The sequence below is a fragment of the Chlamydotis macqueenii genome, chromosome 1 (genome assembly GCF_036417535.1).
Source record: "Chlamydotis macqueenii isolate bChlMac1 chromosome 1, bChlMac1.mat, whole genome shotgun sequence".
Classification (NCBI taxonomy): Eukaryota; Metazoa; Chordata; class Aves; order Otidiformes; family Otididae; genus Chlamydotis; species Chlamydotis macqueenii.
This window is the reverse complement of record NC_141556.1, coordinates 8,458,432-8,479,946: the sequence shown is the minus strand read 5'-3', so window position 1 is coordinate 8,479,946 and position 21,515 is coordinate 8,458,432. Positions and strand designations below refer to the sequence as shown.

Genomic DNA, 21,515 nt, shown 5'->3' with positions numbered 1-21,515 from the left:
ATGAGACATCATTAAGTCTCCACTTTCAGTAGCACATCACTTAATCCTGAAGGCAAAATAACAACAAACAAGCAAATAATTTCCTCTTTCATTTTATTTTTATTACTTTTCCAGTAACAGAGAACAGGACCAGATTTTACCACTGCTAACTAACTCTGCTACTCTGGGAATAAAAGGCAAATACTGTGTTACCATGTGTAGGAGGCTGAGAAACTGAGACGACAATTTTCCTGTTTTGTAGAATTAGAGGAATAAATTACACCAGGCCATAACGTTCAGTGAAAATAACAGCTTTGACACTGAAATTGCCCAAAGGCAGGAAAATGCTGCCCAATTCTAGAGGTGAAACATTTGAGATAAAACAGTGAGGTCATAGTAATTAGAGACAAAGACCTCAAGACTGTCAACATATCTTTAAAAGCACAGCTAATTTATCTGCTAAGGAGGAGGTACAAAGTTACTACCTATCCTCATAGCCAGAGGGCTCAGGGAACACCAGGATTATTTTATGGTATATATTCCAAACATCTTCCCATCCAAACAAGGTGTTTTGGTTGTCCCCAGGCATACAAACCCTGGCGTGCTTTGCTGAACCACTCCCATGCGGTGATGGGGCTGCCCAGACCTCGGGGACTGAGGAGGGCTGGCACAAAACCGCTCCTCCACGGCTCAGAGGTGATGATGGTGCCTGGGGCACAACGCATCTCTGGTCAGGCAAAAACCATGGCACAGCACCCAGGGTGGTAGGGAGAGCAGTGAGGAGATGTTATCCATCAGGACCCAGCATGGAGGTTAATGTTAATTATGTGGACATTTGCATGGCTGAAGCTAAAAATCAAGTAGACAGGGAAATGTAGCCAAAATCAAAGCTTTGAAGAAGCTTCAGTCATTTAAGATTTCCCTAGGGACTCCAGTCAGGTTTATTTTCTCCACTTTGAAGGTGAAAATGAAAATCTATTTGAATTAAAAATAAATAAACTCTGAAAGAATTCAAAATTTGTCCTAAAAAAATCAGTCAGGATCAGGATAGAAGTAGCTCAGGGCTTTGTCCAAATAAAAAATACCATGATAATACTTTAACAGGAGTGAAGCTTCTTGTGAAAAAGCAAACTTTCCATAAGATGCTTGATTTAGATTTTCAAGCCAAAAAAATGACCATCTTTGCCTGTACCTCTTGGCTTACACCCGTCAATCGACTGCAGGCAGCTCCAATATATTGCAGAACACAGTGCTCGGTCACATCACCATCAGAGAACCCTGTCTCTAAAGCCCAGTTTCATAGCTCCAGCCCAGGCTCTTATCTGGGTGCAGACTTCCACACTACGGTTTTGGAAATTTTAAGGACACACCATAACAAGAGACGAAAAAAACAAGGGTAAGGTTTTCAGAGACCAGTTTAAGTCCACTCTCATTTCAATCAGTAGAAAAAAAATTCCACCCATTTCAATGGAAATGAAACCAGACCAACACCAAATCCTTTGAAAAACTCTTTCCCCCTCCATCTCCCTAGGACTCAAGATGTCTTTTTTTTTTCCATCATTAAGAAATCCGCCATAATCAAGCCAAATAAAAGGTCCTGAGGAAACTCCAAGCATTGTTCTGGCAACATGCTGGGAAGATGCAGCATTGCGGGCTGGAGTAGGAGAGTGACCTGGGCTGGTAGCACTCTCCATCGCGTGGGGAGAGATCTGAGCTGAGAGGAGGAACCCTGTGGTAACACGTACCACCAGCTCAGCCCAGGAGCATGGGAATATCATTATGCAGAGGGCTCACATCGCCATTTTTCAGAACTGTGAACCAAATGGGAACAATCCTCTCTGAACTGCAACTAGATACACATAAATAAGTCACATCTGCCATTATTTTTCATCTGTAAATTCAGGCTAGAAGATATCGGCTGTGCTACAGAGACACTGCAAGAGAACCTGTATAGCTTACTGTGAGGCACTGGAGTATTGCAGGATGGGGTCCCCATGTATGTACCACAGACAGTCCAGAAATGGTTTCCCACATAGTCTACAATCATTTAAGGTTTTTCTCCAATAGCACCAAAATGTATTGATTTTTTTAAATTAATTTTGATTGCAATCCAATTAATATTGGTCAGCAGCAATAAAACACGGATCCTCCTTTTGCAGAAATGACAAAGACTTTCTGCTCCTAACCACAGTGTGATCACACACCATGTTTCAGATGCCGCTGTGGTAAACAAAGAGGATTACACTCCCCACACCTGCTACTCGCCCCAGCTCCCTCTTCTTCCTCCCCTCTCCCACCCACAGGATGCCCAGCTCAGGTAACCTCTCCTGCACCCGCATCACTGGAAAGTGAGCCAACATGGCTCTCGTACATCTTTAAACTCAGCCTGGAGAGGGGTTGGCAGAGAGATGGAGATGCCCTTTCCAGACAGTACAGCGGCAGCTAGTAAGCCTCAAGCTTGTCACAACCCTTTCTACGATAACTAGTGCCGTGAAATCCAGTAGCACTTGTTGGATTAATACAGAAAAACTTTACAAGCAGGAAAACATAAGGAGCTTCCTAGTTAGGAGAACATTATATAATATAATTTAGTTTGTAATATAAATTTATGTAATTTCGATGCAAAAACCAGCCCAGCCAGTCTCCAGGACAAGGGAGCAGTTCAAATGCTGCAATGGGCTGCATTACCCATCCCCACTTCCTCCTCGTCCTCTACAGCCCCTGCTCCTGCCAGGACGCGACGTACCCAGTTCTCACCTGTCGGTGTTTCCCCACACATTTAGTTACTGTTCTTTCCAAGCCCTGGAATACATCCAATACTTTGCTAACCTGAGATGTGTCAGTTTGCCTTTCAGGATTCCTGGCACCAACCCTATGTATTTCTGATACACAGTCATCAAGTTATACTACTTAAATCACTCAGGGTCTTATTCTTGCTGATCCACAGGACCTTTCTCAAAAGATTTTGCAGTCTAAATCCTACATTGGATTTGATTGTAAGGCCAGATTTTACCTTTTCTGTCCTTAAATAATAACTGCTTTGGAGGAAGGAGGTCAGCGACTTTGACACAAGCATTGTCTTTGGTGAGGAGCAATGAAATTGGTGCAATCGTTTTGTCACAGCTCTCCCACCAAATTCTTTAAAACACTTCACCCTTTGTAAAAATATGCTGAATGCAATAAGCCACAGCCAGACCTTACTCGAAATGGACTTGTCAGCAGCACACTGGCTTACTGTAGGGTAGCAGCATGTCATCTGCTGCCTCTGTGAACTGTAACACGGAGCACTTACATAGTCTTCCATCCTTGTAGAGCTCTACAAATATTAAAAGAGCCCAAAGGAGAGTTCAGAGCCTTCCTTCTTGAAAATTAACCTCTACAAAAACGAATTCACTGTGGCTAAGTCCCTTGCACTCCTCCCTTTTCTTCGCAGGAGTGTGCCAGTGAAAGTCCCTGGCACCAGGGCTCTTGGAAAGCAAATACTAAATACTTCAATGTGGGATGGCAACTCCACCACCCAGTGAGAGGACAGAGCTAGAGGACATGCCTCATGTCCATTCACACCACATCAAGTCTAAGTTTCAGCTCCCTAGGAGTCAAAGCACGCTCTTGAATGCATTGCACACACTGGAGGAGCCCAACAACTCAGATTCTAAGAAAACCCACACTGTTTGCACATGTTAATTTAGATTGGGGTTTTCTGTAAGAGAAAACCCGACCATTACATTCTGAATAGACAGAAGTGGTTGACCCTTTCAAACACTACTTTGAAAGCTTGCTTCACACCTTAATTACCCTGCATGTGGTTTCATCTCAATTGACCATTCCTTCTTCTCAGGGAGTTCTTCAGTGTCATTTATGCAAGCTGAAGTTAACTCCACAACCAAAGCAAAAATCCTAAGGGTTCCCGTTATCAGATCACTCCCCTTTCTTCACCACAGCCATCATGTCCCTTTCTCACAAGAGCAGAAGGGATGTGAGACTGCTGAACAAGGTAATGAAACGTAAGACTGTCCAGAAGAGCCACTCTGTATAGAGCTTCATAATTCACACTAGCAAGTCACAACAGAGCCCAGAAAGCAGGCAAGTTCGAACATGACATTACAGCCATGTTCATACCTGGGTCCAGCCTACAGAAGAAAGGGCTGTGGTGAGGCACATCCACCCACTCGGGCTTCACAGCTTGGAAGAAGGACTCAAGACTTCCCCACTCCTCAGTGTTTCCCTTCTATGACACCAAGTTTCCTACACAGCCTGTAGCAGAGATTTAAAGGTCCAAAACAGAAATTAAGATTTAAATCAAGGCAAGTGTCACCAGAAAGATGGAGAACCTCCCTTTGACCCAGGTGTCCCTCCAGACCGCCAGGCTCTCCTGGAGATCAGGAGGACATTTCTGATCAACCTAGAAATTCCAGGTTTGGGTTGCAGGGTTTTTAACCGTTCAGTCTCAAAACCTAACAAATTCACCTGCAAAGCTGTACTGTTTCTCAAAAAGATTTTAAACAAGGGTGATGAGGAAATAATCTTTTTTTTTTCAGTGAGCTCCTAAATCATCTCAAAAAACCAGCCAGATTAAAGAGGAAATTGAAGGGAAGAACATGGTGGATGTTTATAAATATCTTTATCTTCTTTGTCCTAATGTTACTGAGTCATCCAGTCTTTTAGTCACTCGGCAGTAATATTTGGACAGGTTGAATCCAGTTCCGTAAACTGAATATTTTTCCATTAACTGCAATGAGCTTTCAAGGAGTTTTTATATTTTTCCTCTTATATTTACAGCCAAATAAACAGAGTTTGTCAAACTGAGAATGACTTTTATTACTACCAATCTATACATGACAACTGTTCTTTACTATTTATGACAAGAAAATCTTACAGTTTAAGGGTTATACATGAAGGACTGGGGCTTGTGGGTTTTTTTTCCTAAGAGTTTCACTCACTACAAGCATTTAAATGGACATGTAATAATATTTTATGTTTAATAAACACACCCACAACTTGCAACATGGCTAAACTTCTTCAGTGATACTTTCACTACCTGTGGCAGCACATCTGTGATTACCTTACGCCATCCGAGAAATATTAACCCCACTGCCTCATATCACTTCACTTCTGCGCAGCAAGAATCAGCTTTTCCAGGAGTTATGAGATCTCACTGTTTCCAGCCTTTTCAATGATAATGCCTTTTCCTGAGGCTATGTCCTCCAAAGCAGGAAGCTCTATTTCAACACTCAATAAAAGTATTCTAAAATAACATTTTTTCACACTTATTCTTGTTTGTGACAAGAGGTTTTCAGGTCACCGCATGTGCAAGTTCGTGGTGGAGAACAGGGTCACAGCGGTACTGGGCACATCTTCCCCTCAACCCAAAAGGACCAATCCCTTAAACACCTTGCTGAAGTAGGCTCTCGGGGCTTAAACCTGCGATATTGAAGCCAACTAGCTTGAAATATCAAGAATTAACAGAGATGTTAGGCTCAAGGAAAAAGTGTCAGGTTTAATGCCGATATTCACGATTCTATGCAGGCCCATCAAAAGCAGAATTAATGGGCTACAGCTTTTTAACTATCAATATTTAAGCACCCTATCCATAGCTTAAGTACTTGCTTTGTCAACTACTGGGAATCTATCCCTTATCCACTCTTTCATATCAATAAAAAAAGGTAAAAAGAGGTGTAGTGCCTCACACTTTATTTGATTGTGCTTTCCCTCCCCACTGTCATAAACTCCTACCTACAAAGTTATAAAGGAGAAAACTCATTCAATTTTCCTGTTTTGCTGACTGGTATTCAATAGTGAGAGCACAAAGTGAATAAGCAGCCTTGCAGAGGGAACAATGACACATTGACTCCATGTGCCACATTTGTGAGGAGTCTCCACATCCCGCTTTAGCCAAGAGCTGCAGGTGACGCCCATGCTGACTACTGAACGGTCCTCCAAGACCACCCACATGATGACATTCACCTGTCTTCCCTACGGCAAGGAAAGCTTTGGGTAGCAGTGGAGGATATTCCCCAAAGTGCTCCAAGACACCAGGTGCTCAGGCACAGCTCCTGTGCCATGGTGCCATGAGGATGGACAGTCCCCAGCCGGCCAGGTGCCCCTCACCTACTCTCTACCACACTAACGGAGCAGCATCCAGACACATCGGCAGAGAACTGTTTGCTCAAGGTCATTTCCATGCAAACAAATCAGCTTTTGTTTCCAGGAAAGTAAATTTTAGTGCCCATTATTCACAAACATCAACTATACAGTACATCTTATGCAAACACTGTGTGCATATGGGACACTAGATATAGCCACCCACAGCATCTCAGTACAGCATAATCTAATTCACACATGTTGGGACTCTGTAATAAGCCAAAACGTTCTCCAAGAACAAAATTCATGTTTCACTGCAAATATGGTTAGGCTTTTTATTCAGAGCTACGCAGTTATTACAGTTGAGAAGGCCTGACAGTATCAAAGTTGATAACAGTTCTAATTATAACCTTTAATATACTGGATTTTATTCATTCCTCCTCCTTTTCAACCTTGATGTTTTATTCCCAGCTATTCAAGGCTTAAGACTCATAAGTTAAAAGAGAAGCTTGTATTTTTTTGAGTATAGATGTTGCTGACTGTTGCCTCTTCAGAAGGCAATCTGCACAAAAGGAGTTGAGGGTATTTAATAGCCCAGAAGCAAATCCCAAGAAGGCAATTACCTAAGGTACCTGCAGCATCCCAACAGATGTATTAAAGCCACAGGAGAAATTACTTTTGTTTGTGAAGGAGTCAAGGCCATCAGGAGGTTCCAGACCTGAGATGGACAGCAACCAGATGAGTAAACTGCTTCAAGGCGAGTGAGCAGATCTTGGCCCCAGGTGGCCTCTGCTCAACAGATGTACAAGCTTTCCCCAGGCGTCCCTTCGGCACTCAGCTTTTCATCCGCCAAGACAACTTTTTCCTTTTTATTTCTGGCCCTTGCCCTCCTTCTGAACCCCTACACCAACACTGCGCCCAATTTCAGCAGTTCCTGAAGCACCAGCCAAATGAACCCACCTCTTGTCATGCCTTGCCATGTCCTTTCTTTATTAGATGCAAGGCAAGATGATAAATTTGGGTCCTTTTTTCTATTCTCAAAATAAAGGGGACAGCAAAAACCTCACTTCGGGTGCTCCTGAGACATGTAGACTCCACAAACTAGAACCACATTAGACATAAAACAGTTGAGTAGGGTAAAATAATTTACCTCAGATGAGGACTTGAGCTGATAATTTCAGAGGGAAAAATATATCTGTATACTTGAGAAAAGTGAGACAGATGGAACAAATGTTAAAGTAAATATTATAACATATTTATCTACAAGGCTCATCCAATCTGAGTGAACCATTTAGCGCAATGTAAACATTTTTGGGCACGTGCACATGCACATGCATCCTAGAGCCTTCACATCTCCTTCCATACGGCCACTACCTCACTGAGCCACTGCTCTGAACCAAGTTTAACTTCTGCAGTTACAGTATCCATGGGGAAAATACATCTTCAATGATTTAGTTCACAAACTGTCGCCAAACGGCCCGTCTCACCCTCACAGGGCTCCCAGCAGGTTCATGCAGAGCATATAAAGGTAATATGATTTTACAAGTTGTCCACTTTAATTCAGCGAGGATCTGAACTATGGCCAGATTTAATCATCTGAGGAATCAATGTGGCCCATTTCATTGCATTTCCTTTCCAGTAGCAGTGTCCCACAGCAGCATCCTGTCCAACCTGCTACACTAATTAAACTTGAGCATATAAAAAGCTATCATTAGTTAGTCTTAAAAAGTCCACTGAATGTATACAGAATAAAAGAAGTATTTTTATGAAAACCCACAAAAGACAGCATGAAATGAGCACCACACTGACTTTACATGTAAATATTTTTTAAGAACATCAGTCAATACATTTTTTCAACACTGCACCTAAAGGAAAATCTTCTGCTTACTGGAAGTAAAAGGTTTAAATTCAATAACGTAACTCAATTATGTCAGAGTATTGACTCTCTGCAATTCACAGAATTCCCTGACCTTAATCCAGCACGGTATTTAAGCGTGAACTTCGTCTTAAATAAGGCATTGGTTTTCAAACTTCAGTGGAATTATTCATGTGCTTAAAACTAGGCACATGCATGAAGATTTTGCGAAGCTGCCGCTCCTGCCCCTCTGCTGTTGGTTATCAGTGTCCATTAGGTGTGCGAGTTGTTCACATAGCACTGGGCAGCAGGAAAACATGAGAAAAGGAACAGAGCTGTGATTCGAGGGAAGTCTGGGTGATGCTTGCTCGTCTGATCTTGTGTAATTTTTCTCCCCTGTCACCCCCACTACAATTTCCTACCAAATGCATTTGCTGCACATTTCCTTTTCTCTCGAGAGATGTTACTATATGAAAAGATACCCGCTGGGCATTTGGATTGCACAGGACAGGAGAGGGTACAGCTAGAAGAAGACTGTCCCTCGTTTCCTCGTCACTATGGTCCCTGGTCTGTCTGCTCTTGGTGTGTTCCTCACTCAAGCCATGAGGATGGATGAGTCTGGCTCACTTCCGAGCTCAGCTTTTCCCCTTCAGACCCTGACTTCCTCAGAGGTTGAGTTTTAGGTACAGCTGGGGAGGGATACAGTGAAATAAACCTCCAATGTGGAAAGGATTACCCCAGTATCACCCCAGTACAAAGGCTCCTCTACCAATATACATCATTCCCAAAAGAAGAGAGACAAGAGCTACAGGTATTAGTCACTTCTGTGCCAACACAAATGATTTGCACTAGAACGTGAACTTGCATAATGTCTTCAAGACAAGATTTTAACCAAAGTGGTCCCATTGACAGAAAACATGTTTATAACCAGGACTTTAATGGTTACACTTACATATAGTATTGCAAAGTAAGGATTCTGATAATGAAGAAAAGGAGTGCTTCCTTCACTGAGTCTAATTAATCCTTGGGGAGAAGTAAAAATAGAAATATTTTTATTGACTTCAGGCTTTGCCAAAGCTGCATTTATTTATATGAAGACCATGACCAGATTCTGCTTTTAAAAAATACAAATTTAACTCAGCAGTCTTCTGTATGGGGAAAAAATGGCAAAACCAAAACCCACCAGACTACAGAAAGACTGTGAATTGTCTCCTTCTCCCATTAGTTGTTTTTCAGTGTATGCTTTGCTGCCAATATCGTGCAGCATTTTATTGTTTGCTCACCAGATGGCTGAATATTTTCAAACAGGAAAAAAAAAAAAAAGCAACCCATAGCAAATAAGACTTTTTTTTTACAATTTTTAGCTGAATTCTCATCGATACTCAACTTTGGGAACACTGTATGTTTTTATGAATATTCCATCTTTTGAAAAAAAAAAAAGACAAAAAAGACACTGATGACACCTGTAACATCAGAGGGAGGTCACGTGTGAGAAGTTTAGCTCAGGAACTTCTGCCTGACTTGCAACCACTTGTCTCAGGATAGGACCACACCCTTTGTGAGTGCTTAACTGTATTATGTGTCTGAAATAACCCTGTTCATTGAACAGAGCAAGATCACAGCCTGACAAGAAAAATATCTTATTAATATCTAATAAAATATTCTTATGAGGAAGCCTCATCCATTATTGCCCTCTTGGGTTGCCTCCAAGCCCACAGAGTCCATTTCCACTGCAAGAATAAGTAATAAATAAAACCAAGGACAAGCTAGCAGCCCAAGTGTCCTGGTTCTGGCTAGGATAGAGTTAATATTCACCTGAGCTGGGTGGAGAATGGGAGCTGGTGGCCCCTATGGCTGGGGCACCCAGCTGGGATAATGAACTAATTAGCTAACAGCTGGGGTTAATTTACCCAAATTAGCCAAAGGGCTATTCCATCCTATCTGACATCATGCTCAGTATATAAGTGAGGAGGGTCCGAAGGGAAGGCTCCTGCTATTTGGAAGAAACTGGGTGTGGAGATTTGTTGTGAGCCATTATACTGTATTTGTATTCCATCACTGTGTTGTTTTCTTCTGTTATTGCTGTTAAATTTACTTTTTGTTCAATCTCAACCCATGTGTTTTTTCTGGGTTGTTTTGTTTGTTTGTTTGTTTGTTTACCAATTCTCCCTTCTGTCCCACTGGAGGGTGGGGGATAGAGTGAGCGAGAGACTGCGTAGTCTGGTCCCGATCGGGGCTGAACTACAACACCAAGGCAGCCCGAGCTAAGTAAATGATGGAGAAAATGCATCTTGGATTTAACTTGGCCATCAGCTGCGTTCAGCTCCTAGACCCTCCTCTGTATGCACGCTGCTAATCCCAATCAAAATGATCTCCAGTAGCAGCATCTAGCCAAGCCCTGCTCAGTGAACACTTCTTCCGAAGTCCAGATTTACCCATGGGGCTAACGCAGCCTTTTAGGCAGCTACACATCCAAATGCGTTAGCATTTCTAGCAGCCAGATCGTGCCTGGAGCTACAAGCTTCCCTCTCACGTAGGACCAAGGCTGAGTTGAGGTACGAGCCGGGGGTGACAGCAGGAGGCACAGCTTTGGCGGCAGCACCATTAAACCCTCTTTAAGGGGCAGGGTGATGCGTTATCCCAACGGCTGTATCAGTCAAATCAATCAGCAGTGACTCCTCAGCCCACGGGGCAGGGGAAAGGCAGGATGAGGAAGAGATGAGAGTTTTGCTCAGGCACGGTTCCTGAGCTGTCCCTTGCTATAGATTGTGCCCAGGAGATACGATCCAGTCTACAACATGAAGAAAGAAACGCATTCATAGCTGCTTTTTCTGCCCAGGTTATGCACTCAGCCTGTAATCATGCATGCTGTAAGCAATCATAAATCGACCCCCCCGCCTTTTTGCACTGGGAAATTAAATCAAAATACGAGGTCTAGCCTATTTGACAAACCATTGCAATAAATTACGAGCTGATCATTACATGCACGCTTACATGTTAGGTTTAATCCTGCATATATCATAGACAGAAATTTACACTGGCATAAGCTTGACGTTCATTATTCCCTGGAAAGGAAGGGATTCTGCTGGGTGATAATGTGCCGTTGGTAGGAAGCTGCTACAAGGCAAAACAATAACACCCTTTACTCACAAATAGCTCTCCAGAACTAAGGACCATGGCTGTGCTCCTGCTGCATTGCTGTTTTAATTCAGTAGTTCAGAGGCAAAGATTTAGGTCCCTTCTCCAGTGTAATTAGGCCATTGTGGAGACCTAGCTCCACCACTGCAATGCCCCAGCCTTACCAAAACACCTTAAACTCTGCAGCTTACAGAGCTCTGCAAAGCAACCCTGTAGCTTGCCTAAGAGCTAATGTAATTCAGTTACAGTGGAGATTAATTCCACTGAGGTGTCCAGACTAATTTTATATTACTTTAGATAACTAAAAGTTGAGCATCTACCTGACATAAGCCAGAGTCCCTCCACAGTCAGTGGAAGAAAATGAACGCATTCAGCAGAAAAATTACACCACACTTTCAAGATGGGAAAAACTAGTCTTGAAAGGTGATTGTCTCTGTCTTGACAACTAGACATTTAGGTCTGACTAGATGCCTAGCTTGTACAATTAAAAGTGAGATAAGTCCTTTTAATGGCATGAAATGCTGCTTCTGCCCAGTGCTCATCTACTTCCACGACACCAGGATCTCATGCTTGGACTATGCATGGATTACTGGAGTAAGTTTTCATGGAGCACGCTAACAAACCTTGCGGAGATGTCGACAGTTCAAGGACCAGAGTTCTTTGGTCCTGTCATGTTTAGCAGGCTAGAGACTGCCTACGAAAGTAGGATATTGCCCCAGTAATTTACTTTTATTTTCAGCATGTGTGGTGCCCAATGAGGTGCCACTGGGTCTCCCCATCAGATTATCTATGGTGTAAATGCAAAGTTTGTTAATTAAATTGTACTTTCACTAACAGTCATATAAACCCTCCCAAAACCTCGAGTCAGGCATCGTTGCTTCCAATCCATCAAATTTATACGACTTTTTTAAGTGCCACAGGACCTTAAAACACCATGTAACTTAGCTTCAGTTCATTTAACTCTCCAGGCTTTCGCTTTTCAAGGTTCATATTCTCCAACTCTGCTCTGGAATACTGAGGAGCTGACTTACCTTTTCTTTTCCCCATTTTTTTTAAGGAAAGCTGTGATTCCTGCAAAACCACATGAGGAGGCTTTAAAGAAATCTTTTCCCTTGTTTAGCAAAGCAGTTCAAGAGATTAGCAGGTCAGTATTGCAATGGGCAATGCTGCAAACCAGCTTTTTTTTTTTTAAATTTAAAAGCTAGAACTCAAAAGCGATGACTCTCCAGAGAAGCCAGCAAACATTTAAGTAGTGTTGGCTTTAAGTGCAGTTAAAAATACTGCAAAACAAAAAGATACAGGAATTGATTCTTTTTTACATTACGGCTCCTCGTAGCTAGGGTGAATGGGAACCTGATCATCGATCACGGCTATTTTAGTAGCAGTGCGGGGCTCAGAACTGAACTATCTGTGATACCTGGTCTCCGCATCTCTAAAAGGATGCCTTGACACTAACACGACATGTTGCTTTGGTGCAGGATTGGGCAACGCCCCTGGATCCCCTGCCTCTCGCCATGCGGAGGCGAACACAGTGCACTTCGAGCCGAAAAAAACTCAGAGGATTCAGAGTCCTGGTGAATCCTATACTTAGCATCTAAAACAGGCATTACTCGACCACATCACCACGTCTGGTCTTCTGGAAGAGGAGACAGTTGGGTTCAGCTGTTACTTGAGCAGCTCTAGGGGAGACAATCATTACCTTACCAACCAGGACACTTGACATTCATCAAAAGGCAAGACAAGCTGCTCATTGGCAGGTCTGCAGGGCAGGTGCTTGCCAAGAAAGGTGAGGCATGAAGAGTCAAATCGTTTCTCCACTCCATTTCTACTGAGCAGCCTTCCCCCAGCATCCCTGAGATGCACATCAATTCATATTCCCTCCATGCAAGCAAAAATCCTCCTGTAAAGGAGTCTGGTTTAGTGTCTCTGTTCCTTTCCTTTCATGAGAAGTCTGAATTTTGTAAAAATTGCATGAAATAAGACCAAACAAAAGAGAGAAGGAAGAAAACTGTCTTGAGAAATCTTTCTTTTTTTTCTTAATTTGCTTTAAGGAACCACAGAGCCGGAGATAAAGAGCAGCTTACCAGAAACAAGCAGCATTTGATCAGTGCTGTTGACCTGCCAGCAGGAGGGAGCCATGGATATAAAAGCCTGGGAAAAATCACAAGTCATCCATTTCTGACGTACATATCAAAAGACGCAGCACCACCCCTACGTGTGTATGAAACACGGCCAGCCTGTGTGAAGATCTTCCTTTGAGAAACTTCAGAGGATAAGTACAAAACCAGAAGGATTTCACACGCTGCAAGAAACGCTATGGGAAATTAACACCTTACGAGTCAACAGCTGAGGCCCAAATCACCTTTAGCCTTGAGTGTGCTGCTGAAAGTCACCACCTCACTGCATTTTCACTTTCTGGGACAGTACGACCAATTTAGACACTGATTTCTCTGCTATTAAAGGCGTACTGTACTTTATCCAGCCAGCAGCAGTTATGTTAATGGCATCTTCAGGTTTTGGACTCCTCATCTCTTCTTCCTCTCGCTTGGCTCTCTGATGCGTTTCAGTTTTCTGACCATATTCATTACATCAAGAATACTTCTAAGCATGTTCAGGTCAGTTCCAACCTCAGAGGGAAAGTTCACCCTTTCCTCAAAGCAGGTTTTTTTTCCTCAAATTGGATTATAGGATTAGCATCAGTAACCCACATTGGTAATTATTATTCAGAAAATAGCTCTTTTGGCTGTGTCTACCCTGCTAAGTGGAAGGTGGCCAGGGATCTGTCCAGTGTCATGGACCTGCTCCCACTGCTTACATGAATCTCTTCTCCTGATGCTCCTGCACTCAACAGCATGGGAATATCCTTTTAACCAATCCCAAACACCCTGAGCCACTTTCCTGTGGATTATCCCTGGAAAATATTCGTACCTCTAGGGTCAAACGAATTCTAAACAAATGGAAATCGAGCTTCCCAGCATTTTCACCACCAAATAATATAGTTCCTATCATTTTTTGCAGGTACTTTTCAATAATCTTCAAGTACCACCATAAACTATCTGTTATGTGTTGTATTTCTTGACTCTAAAACGCAAACAGCTAAGACAGGTTAATGCCATATCAGCAAGGGGAAATGGGATGAGTGAGTTGCCCTCTCTTTGTAGCAGTAAAAATTCTCTGTCAAAGAAAAATTCTAGTTGAGCCTAGAAAAGCACCTGAAATTATTTTATTTTCATTGAAAGCCTATCTTACAGCCAACAAATTCCCTTTCCTTGCAGAGAGGGCACTTGCATCTCTGAAGCCAGATCACGGAGTACCACAACAGAGAGCAACAACCCAGTTCTTTCACATCTTTAACACACACTTCGCTCATTTTCTTCTCCCTGCATCAGGGAATACAATCCCCTTGCCGTTATCTCAGCGTAAATCCAGGCTACCTCTATTTGACAAAATTTTTTTGTTCTAAATCTAAAATAAGAAGCCTTGTACCTGGTGGGTCCCACAGCCTCTTGCACTGCTTCTAGCCCCTTAGAGACTAAACACCGAGTCATCTCTGCCACTCACCCAGCTAAACACTCATCTTTTTCTTTTTTTCCTTCTTTCTTTTGTCCTTTTTTTTTTTTTTTTTTTTTTTTTTTTGGCAGGTTAGTTTTCAGCTGAATCAGTGTTTGCTCTGACTCAGCACACAGTGACAGGATTGCCAGCATCAATCCAGGGGAGCGGCAGTTCGGCTGCACACATCCTCCTAGAACATCTTAAATCAGCTGTGAGCCCATGTCCCAAGTGCACAGCGATGACTGCCTGGCACTATTTCTAAAAGTGAGTATCACAAGGCTTGTGAAATAAGGTCATTATTAGATTTGGCTAATATTTTGTAACTTAAAGTTGTTGGGTTTTTTTTAAAGGAGGCTGTCAAGAAAATGGTTTTTAACTATTCCTCTTCTTCAAAAACAGAGATTTTTCTCTTTCAAAAGACTGAAAAACAAAATAGTTCTACTACCAGCAACCAAAACCTAAACAGATTTTCAGGTCCAGGATAAGAGCTAAAATATTACCGAGGAAAAGCAGAAGGGACACTGTTTTCCAAGGAGGTGTAAGAGTAAGGAAAGACACAGCCATGCCATATACCAGCACAGGACCTTTGCAGTAGCAGCCCCTAGAAAGACCTTGGCAATGTCTGGGAGAGACATGGGATCTGTTCCTTGACCTGTTCCCGAACACAGTTTCTTTCCTATCTCTGGCACAAGGGATTCAAGGCTGCCTTTCTTGTTACCACTCCTTATCTATTCTCCACTTTTTTTTTTTAGTTTTTTTCTACTTAACTGGTGCTTATCACTTCCTTCAGCAAGTGTCAACAGCTACTTTCGCAAATGACTTGGGGAAGCCTGCTCTGATGGCATCTCTCTGTTACCTGCAGTGAGCCCTGCAAGTCCTGATAATCCCTGGCTCTGCCCCACGGTCGCTGCGGTTGGTGGGAGCCCTGCCAACATCTTCACTGAGCATGGGATCAGACCTGCAGGCAAAGGTTTCCCTTCAAGTGATTCCAGCATTTCTGACCCGGATCATCAGCCAGCATAAAGTAATGCACTGGTAAATCTTTGCCAACCAACACCTGGTGGAAAACATGGCCCGGAGAGGCCGCTGACAACCCAAATCACTGCATACACCTATCCTGGCATCCAGCTCATTGATGGTCCCAACCAGCACCATGCATGGATGTGTCAGGAATCTCAGTAGAGCTCCTGTCCTCGCTCGCCCTCTCTAAGACAACACAAGCTATGAGGAACGAAGGGGAGGGGAAAAAAGAAAAGAAAATAAAATAATGAGCTTTTTTATAGATGATAAATACTCATCCTGAATGATCAAGTGGTGTTTGATGGTGGAAGAAATGCAATCTTGTGTTGGTTTAATGTCTACTACTCTTTTGAATTTATTGTCTGTTACAGCAATTTCCTCCTCCACGCCTAATTTTCTTATTCTTGAATCATTACGACCATGGCTCACTTTCCATTTTTTATACCAGCATCTGTCCTCCTTCTCCTGTTTCAAATTCTGACACCTCACCGCTTTCTCCTGTGCTTCCTCCCTACCTCCTGCCTTGGTCTGCCTACGTGTTGTGGTGGCAATGCTTTCTGCTGCGGTACCTGAGTCTCAGCATCTGTCTTCTCACCTTTTGTGCACCTGTTTCCACTCCATCGACTTTACTGTTGGCAGTTTTATAGCACAGTTTTTCGCTCTTCTTTCCCCATCTTTATGAGCATCCATCACAGTGGCAAATGGAAGCTGTACATTTCTCTTTTCACGTTAAAGACATAAGTCTGCGTAGCAAGGGGTGATAAAAATAATCTAGGAATCTTTACACAGCTTCTTCTGCTGACTATGAACTGTACATCAGTTAAGTCTAAGATCTTTCAGGGTGCTTAGAAATCAGAGCATACAACAGCAGATCACCCCAGCAGCTGATACAGACAGCCCCTGCTTTGTTGCCAAAAATAGACAACTCAGGTGCTTCAGAGAAAGGGACAAGGGTACCAATATGGAATAGTGAGAGAACTGACTTAGAAAGATAATTCCTTCCTAAATGTTTAGCATTGAGCTAATCCCTTCAGAGATTTTAAGGCCAACAGAGACTAAATGAATCCCAGAGATCAAGAAGTCCCAGAGGTTGTTTACAGTTACATGAAAACAAAACTATTACCTTTCAGGACTAATAACATTTAGCCTTTCAAGTGCATAGAAAGTATTTTTATTTCTACCTTATCCTAAAGGCTTGCCTCACATTTATTTTCTCTACCCTGTGCATTAACACATGTTCTTCCTTCTCTTTCTCCCTCAAGTTATTCCCTTCTTACCTAGAGAGCACCATCCTCCACTGTGATGCCTGTATGATTATTAACCAGCTCTACAACAAACCCAACAATCACAGTCCCTGAGTACTAATGATAAGGCACAAAAACACGCTTACATGTTTGTGTGGTTGGTTATTTTTAATCATCCATCCAACTTATTTCACCATGAGCACGTGGGCTGTCTCTACAGAGCCACCCTCAATGACCCCAACCCTTCTCCCAAGGAGGTACAGTTCACTTACAGCATAGGAGTGCATACGACATTCATGTGCCTTCGGGCAGACATCCCTGTTATTCCTGCCACGTGTATTTGGTGACAGGCATGCTGACTTTTGTCTAGCTTTGTTACATAACATCCTTCCAAGCCTGACACGTCTCTCCTCTCCATTCTTTACACAGAAAGACAGAACTTCACCTTCCGTGCCAGGCAGCTTAGCTTAGTACCTAGTATCTTGATTTAATACACTAATATATTTAAAATACTTCACACTTAACTTAGACACACACCATGTTTTAACCTTTTCTCATCATGAAAATTGATATTATTTCAACATACTTAATCCACAGTACTTGACCCAGTTTCAAGTTCATGCTTCCTCTCCCTCCTTAAGATTTCTTTGGCTTTGTCTTGCAAGTGACTTTATAAAAGATTTTTTCATTGTCCAAATAAATTTCTTCCATCATTTTTATCTTCTCCAGAAGTATTCCAGCAGATAGTACAAAAATTCTTTCCCTTCTAGAAGGCACTTAGCATTATCATTTCCATCCACTTAGTCACTTTATAATTCTATATTTGGTTTATTTTCCTGCACCAATGTAGCAGAATCACATTTATTACCTGTGCCACAAACAGGCTCTCAATCTGCATAGTAACTGAGAGTCAAACAGGGTATATGAAAGAAAACATTTTTGCCACCAGCTCAGACACTCCGTATCTCTCTTTGCGAACAATTTGGCTAAGGGGAGGTAAGAGAAGGGTCACTCCGTGACTTTTTCATGGTTGCAAAAACAATAGAGGGAAAGGAATGATGAAATTACAAAAAGATCCATTTAGGCTGAGTATCAGTTAAAATGTCCTAAAAGCAAAATCTGTTCAGATTTGGGCAAGTCTCTAAGGAAAAGACAAAGAAGACACATTCAGTTGGAAAGTTTAGAAAAAGCACCAAACACCAGAAAATAAGATGTAAGAAAGTCGCTCCACGCAGTGACAGGGGGATGGGCATGAATATCTCATCATTTCCATCATAATAGCGTGATGTGCCTTTAATACCAGTGAAAAACATGAGTGTCATCAACTCCACTGAAGTCATAATTTATGCAACTCATGAAACATTTGCATTAATTTCCCATTCATCATTGGCATAAGCAGAAAAAGTTCACGAAGAAGTTATTCTTCTGCCACTGTCCTATCTGAGTCACCAGAAGCACAGGATACACCAGTGGCTCTCCCCAACTTCTGCACCCCAGAGGCACCCCAGCCATCCAAGCCCAGAGCCTGCCTCCATCTCTTGAAGCTGCACCTCACGCACCTTCAAATTAGCTGCCAGCATCGCAGAGCTCAGGGAAAGCTCCTGATGTGAACGGGCATCACAGCCCAGATCGAACACTGCTATGTCAGAAACTTCTGGCTATATCAATTGACTCCAAAAACCCACGGCAATACTCATTCGAGCTGCTCGCACATTTAGTTTGCAGCACAAACATACCTTTCCTAAAGCGCTGAACTACTACAGTCCTCGATGAAAGAAACCAATGACAAAAAGGTTTCTGGAAAGTGACATTGCTATACATTATTATTTTTACTATATATGTTATCAGAGCACCACGGAGCCTCAGGCATAGCCAGAGATCCCACTGCTCCAAATGCTGTACCAGCAGAGAAATCTCACAAACTGGCAGATACCTGTATTTCTCATAACAGTGAGGAAACAGAAAAACAAGCTGCCAAGGAAGGAGAAAAAAAAAAAAAAAAAAGTGCAGCTAAAGGAAAGATCCCCTGTAGATTCAGAATTAACTACCTGCCAGTGTATTAAGCCTTGTGTTTCTCTTTGGGTTTAAAGCAATAAGACCTTCACTAAGTCTTCGAAGGGCTGTAATACCCTCGAACAGGCGGCCCATTCTCATTGTACGACTTCATCCCTGTCTGAGTCTGCTCAAGCCAGACTCAATCACAACGGCAGCTGCTGTGATTTTAATGGCAACACACCCAGATCACTCTAATTAGGCTGAATTAGGGCAAATGGCAAAGTTTTGCGACTGACACATAATAGCCAGGCATTAGCCATGTTTTACACGAACTATCAACTTTTGGTCCTCCCTTTTGCAAATCAGCTGATCTGCTACCCTGGTCCTTTGCAAGCTGTTTTTTTGCCCTCCCCATCCAGACATGTTTGCAATTATATTCCCTGGGACATACGGTTGCATGGCTGCACACACACACCAGCACAAGTAACAAACAGCTTTTTAACCATGTGAGCGAGGGATGTCTCTGTCTCAAAGAGTACTCCAGTGAAACTAAAGTAAGACAACATTGTCCGTCCTTCTGAAAAGAAAGCAAAAGCACTCAGGTCCAGATCCAAAGGGGCACAGAAGTGGTGCTCAAGAAAGAATTCACACACCTAAAGTCTGGTATGTAATGCTCAAAATACCAGCTCTACGCCTTTGGTAGCTCCACTGAGACTCAGTTGTCACCTTTAATCATCTGCAGAGGTTCATTTTTTTAAGCAAAGACTTTAGAATGAGATCAGCTCTAGAAGGGCCTGTTTCCCTTCATCAGCTGAAAAGGGAGAAAGCAGGTGGCTACATAAATCCCCCTCTCTGAGGATGATCAACATTTAGAAGAAACAGCCACCGATATGGGTATCCCACATGTCCCCCTCTTGCAAGATTTCCCACGCCGGACTAGCACTGAGCTCTCCCACTAAGGCTCTGCTACTTGGAAGACAACAAGTAGATTCAACAGCAAAAGAAGGAATATTCCCTGCGTCAAGGATGCTCTCTTTCACCCCAGGAGGGAGACGTGGGTTTCTGCACCCCCAGCCGAGGAGGTCCCACACTGCAATAGCCCCCAAGCATGGATCAGGACCCTTCGCCAGCTGAGTGCTCTGACCTGGCTGCAGTCACCCCCCCCCCAGCCCTCAATCCAGTTGAGGAGATATATATATCTTGCTAAACAGAGCAACTGCAGTAGGAGAGGTGAGGAAGCTCTGTTCCCAGAGCATCCTTGGAGAGATAGGAGAAAGGGGATTGACCATTGCCAACCCATTTACAGGTTTCTGCTTGCTAGAGCAGTGTCCCAGCCACCGAGACCTGTTTGGGAAGGTGGTTCCCAGCCTCCTCATCCCCACACCTACATTTAAAACACAGGAAGGACCCAGTTGCTCTTGAAAAGTAGCAGAGAGGATCTCCCCGCATGAAGGAGTGAGGATGGAAACCCCGGAGCTGAGGTTCAGCCTTGGTCTCCTCCATCAGGGCTCCTTCTGGACCACCCGGAGCCGGCCCAGGGCTGAGCATCCTCATCCGGCAGCCCCAGCTCCCGTATCCTTCGCAGCCCTGCGGAGCGGTCCCTGATCCGGGAGACACCGAGTCCGCCCCGTTTCGGGTTTTTTACAGTCGGAGAGAGGCAGAAAAGTTTCTTTCCCCATGTCACACACTCAGCTCAGCCTAGGACACCCCGAGCTGTCACAGAGGGGGTCGGGACAGCTCCAGTCCCCCACACCCCCTTACACTCCCCCTTTTGCACTGATTTAACTGGTATTAAGAAAAGCAGCGAGGCCAGCCCAGTCCCCTTCGTTTGGAGGCGGGAGAGGCGGGGGGGGGCGGGGGGGGCTCTGCTATTTCCACGCACTGGCGAGAGCAATAACAACCGGCGGGGGGAGAAGGAGGCTTCGCGACCGACGGCTAAGGGGGTCGCCCCACGCGTGATGCGTGGGGGGGGCTCGGCCGCCCCGCACAGCCCCCGGCGGAGGGTCCTTCTCCGTGGGTCCGACCCCTCCATCGTCCCTGGGGGAGCGACAACCAGCAATACCCACATTCCCCGCCCCCCCCATCCTGGGGTGCCACCCCGCACCCCAGCCGGTGCATTCCGCCCCTACGGATGGTGAAAAGGAAGAGGAAAATCTCACCTCTTCGCAGGGCGGCAGCTGCAGGGCGGTCGCTTGCCAGCCCAGCAGCCAGCAGCACACCCAGGCGCTGCCCGGGTACCCCCGCTCCGCTCCGGCCCGCCGCATCCTCATCATCCTCATCCTCCGCTGACACCCCGGGGGCTACGGGGGGCGGATCACGGTCCCCGGTCCCGGCCGAGGCCGGCGGGTCCGGCTGCCCCTGGCTCTGCGCCCCGCCTGCAGCCGGGCATAACCCCGCAGCGGCCCCGCCGGCCGCCCGCTCCCGGCAGCCGGCACCGCCAAAGCCGGGAGGAGGGGCCGGGGGGAGGAGGAGGAGGAGGAGGAAGGCAGGGAGGCAGCGCAGGCGCAGGCTGCCGAGGCTCCTCCAGCCCTGGTGTGGGGAGCGGGAGCGCGGCTACACCCCGTCCCCCCGCCTCACCCCAAAGGCTCAGGAGTGAGAGCGGCCCCGGGGGGGGGCGGAGATCCAGGCGATGCAGGGTGCAGCACCCATCT

The 21,515-nt window shown here is 44.4% G+C and overlaps 1 protein-coding gene across 1 annotated transcript in view; it reads right to left on the bottom strand.

The window, feature by feature from the left end:
* ELAPOR2 (endosome-lysosome associated apoptosis and autophagy regulator family member 2) overlaps window positions 1–21,272 on the bottom strand; it is a 101,287-nt gene extending 80,015 nt beyond the window's left edge. Inside the window, exon 1 of the mRNA XM_086745463.1 lies at window positions 21,024–21,272. Coding sequence (XP_086601589.1) covers window positions 21,024–21,143 — 120 coding nt within the window. The 5' untranslated portion in view covers window positions 21,144–21,272. The remainder of the gene's footprint in view (window positions 1–21,023) is intronic.
* Window positions 21,273–21,515: the final 243 nt, after the last annotated feature.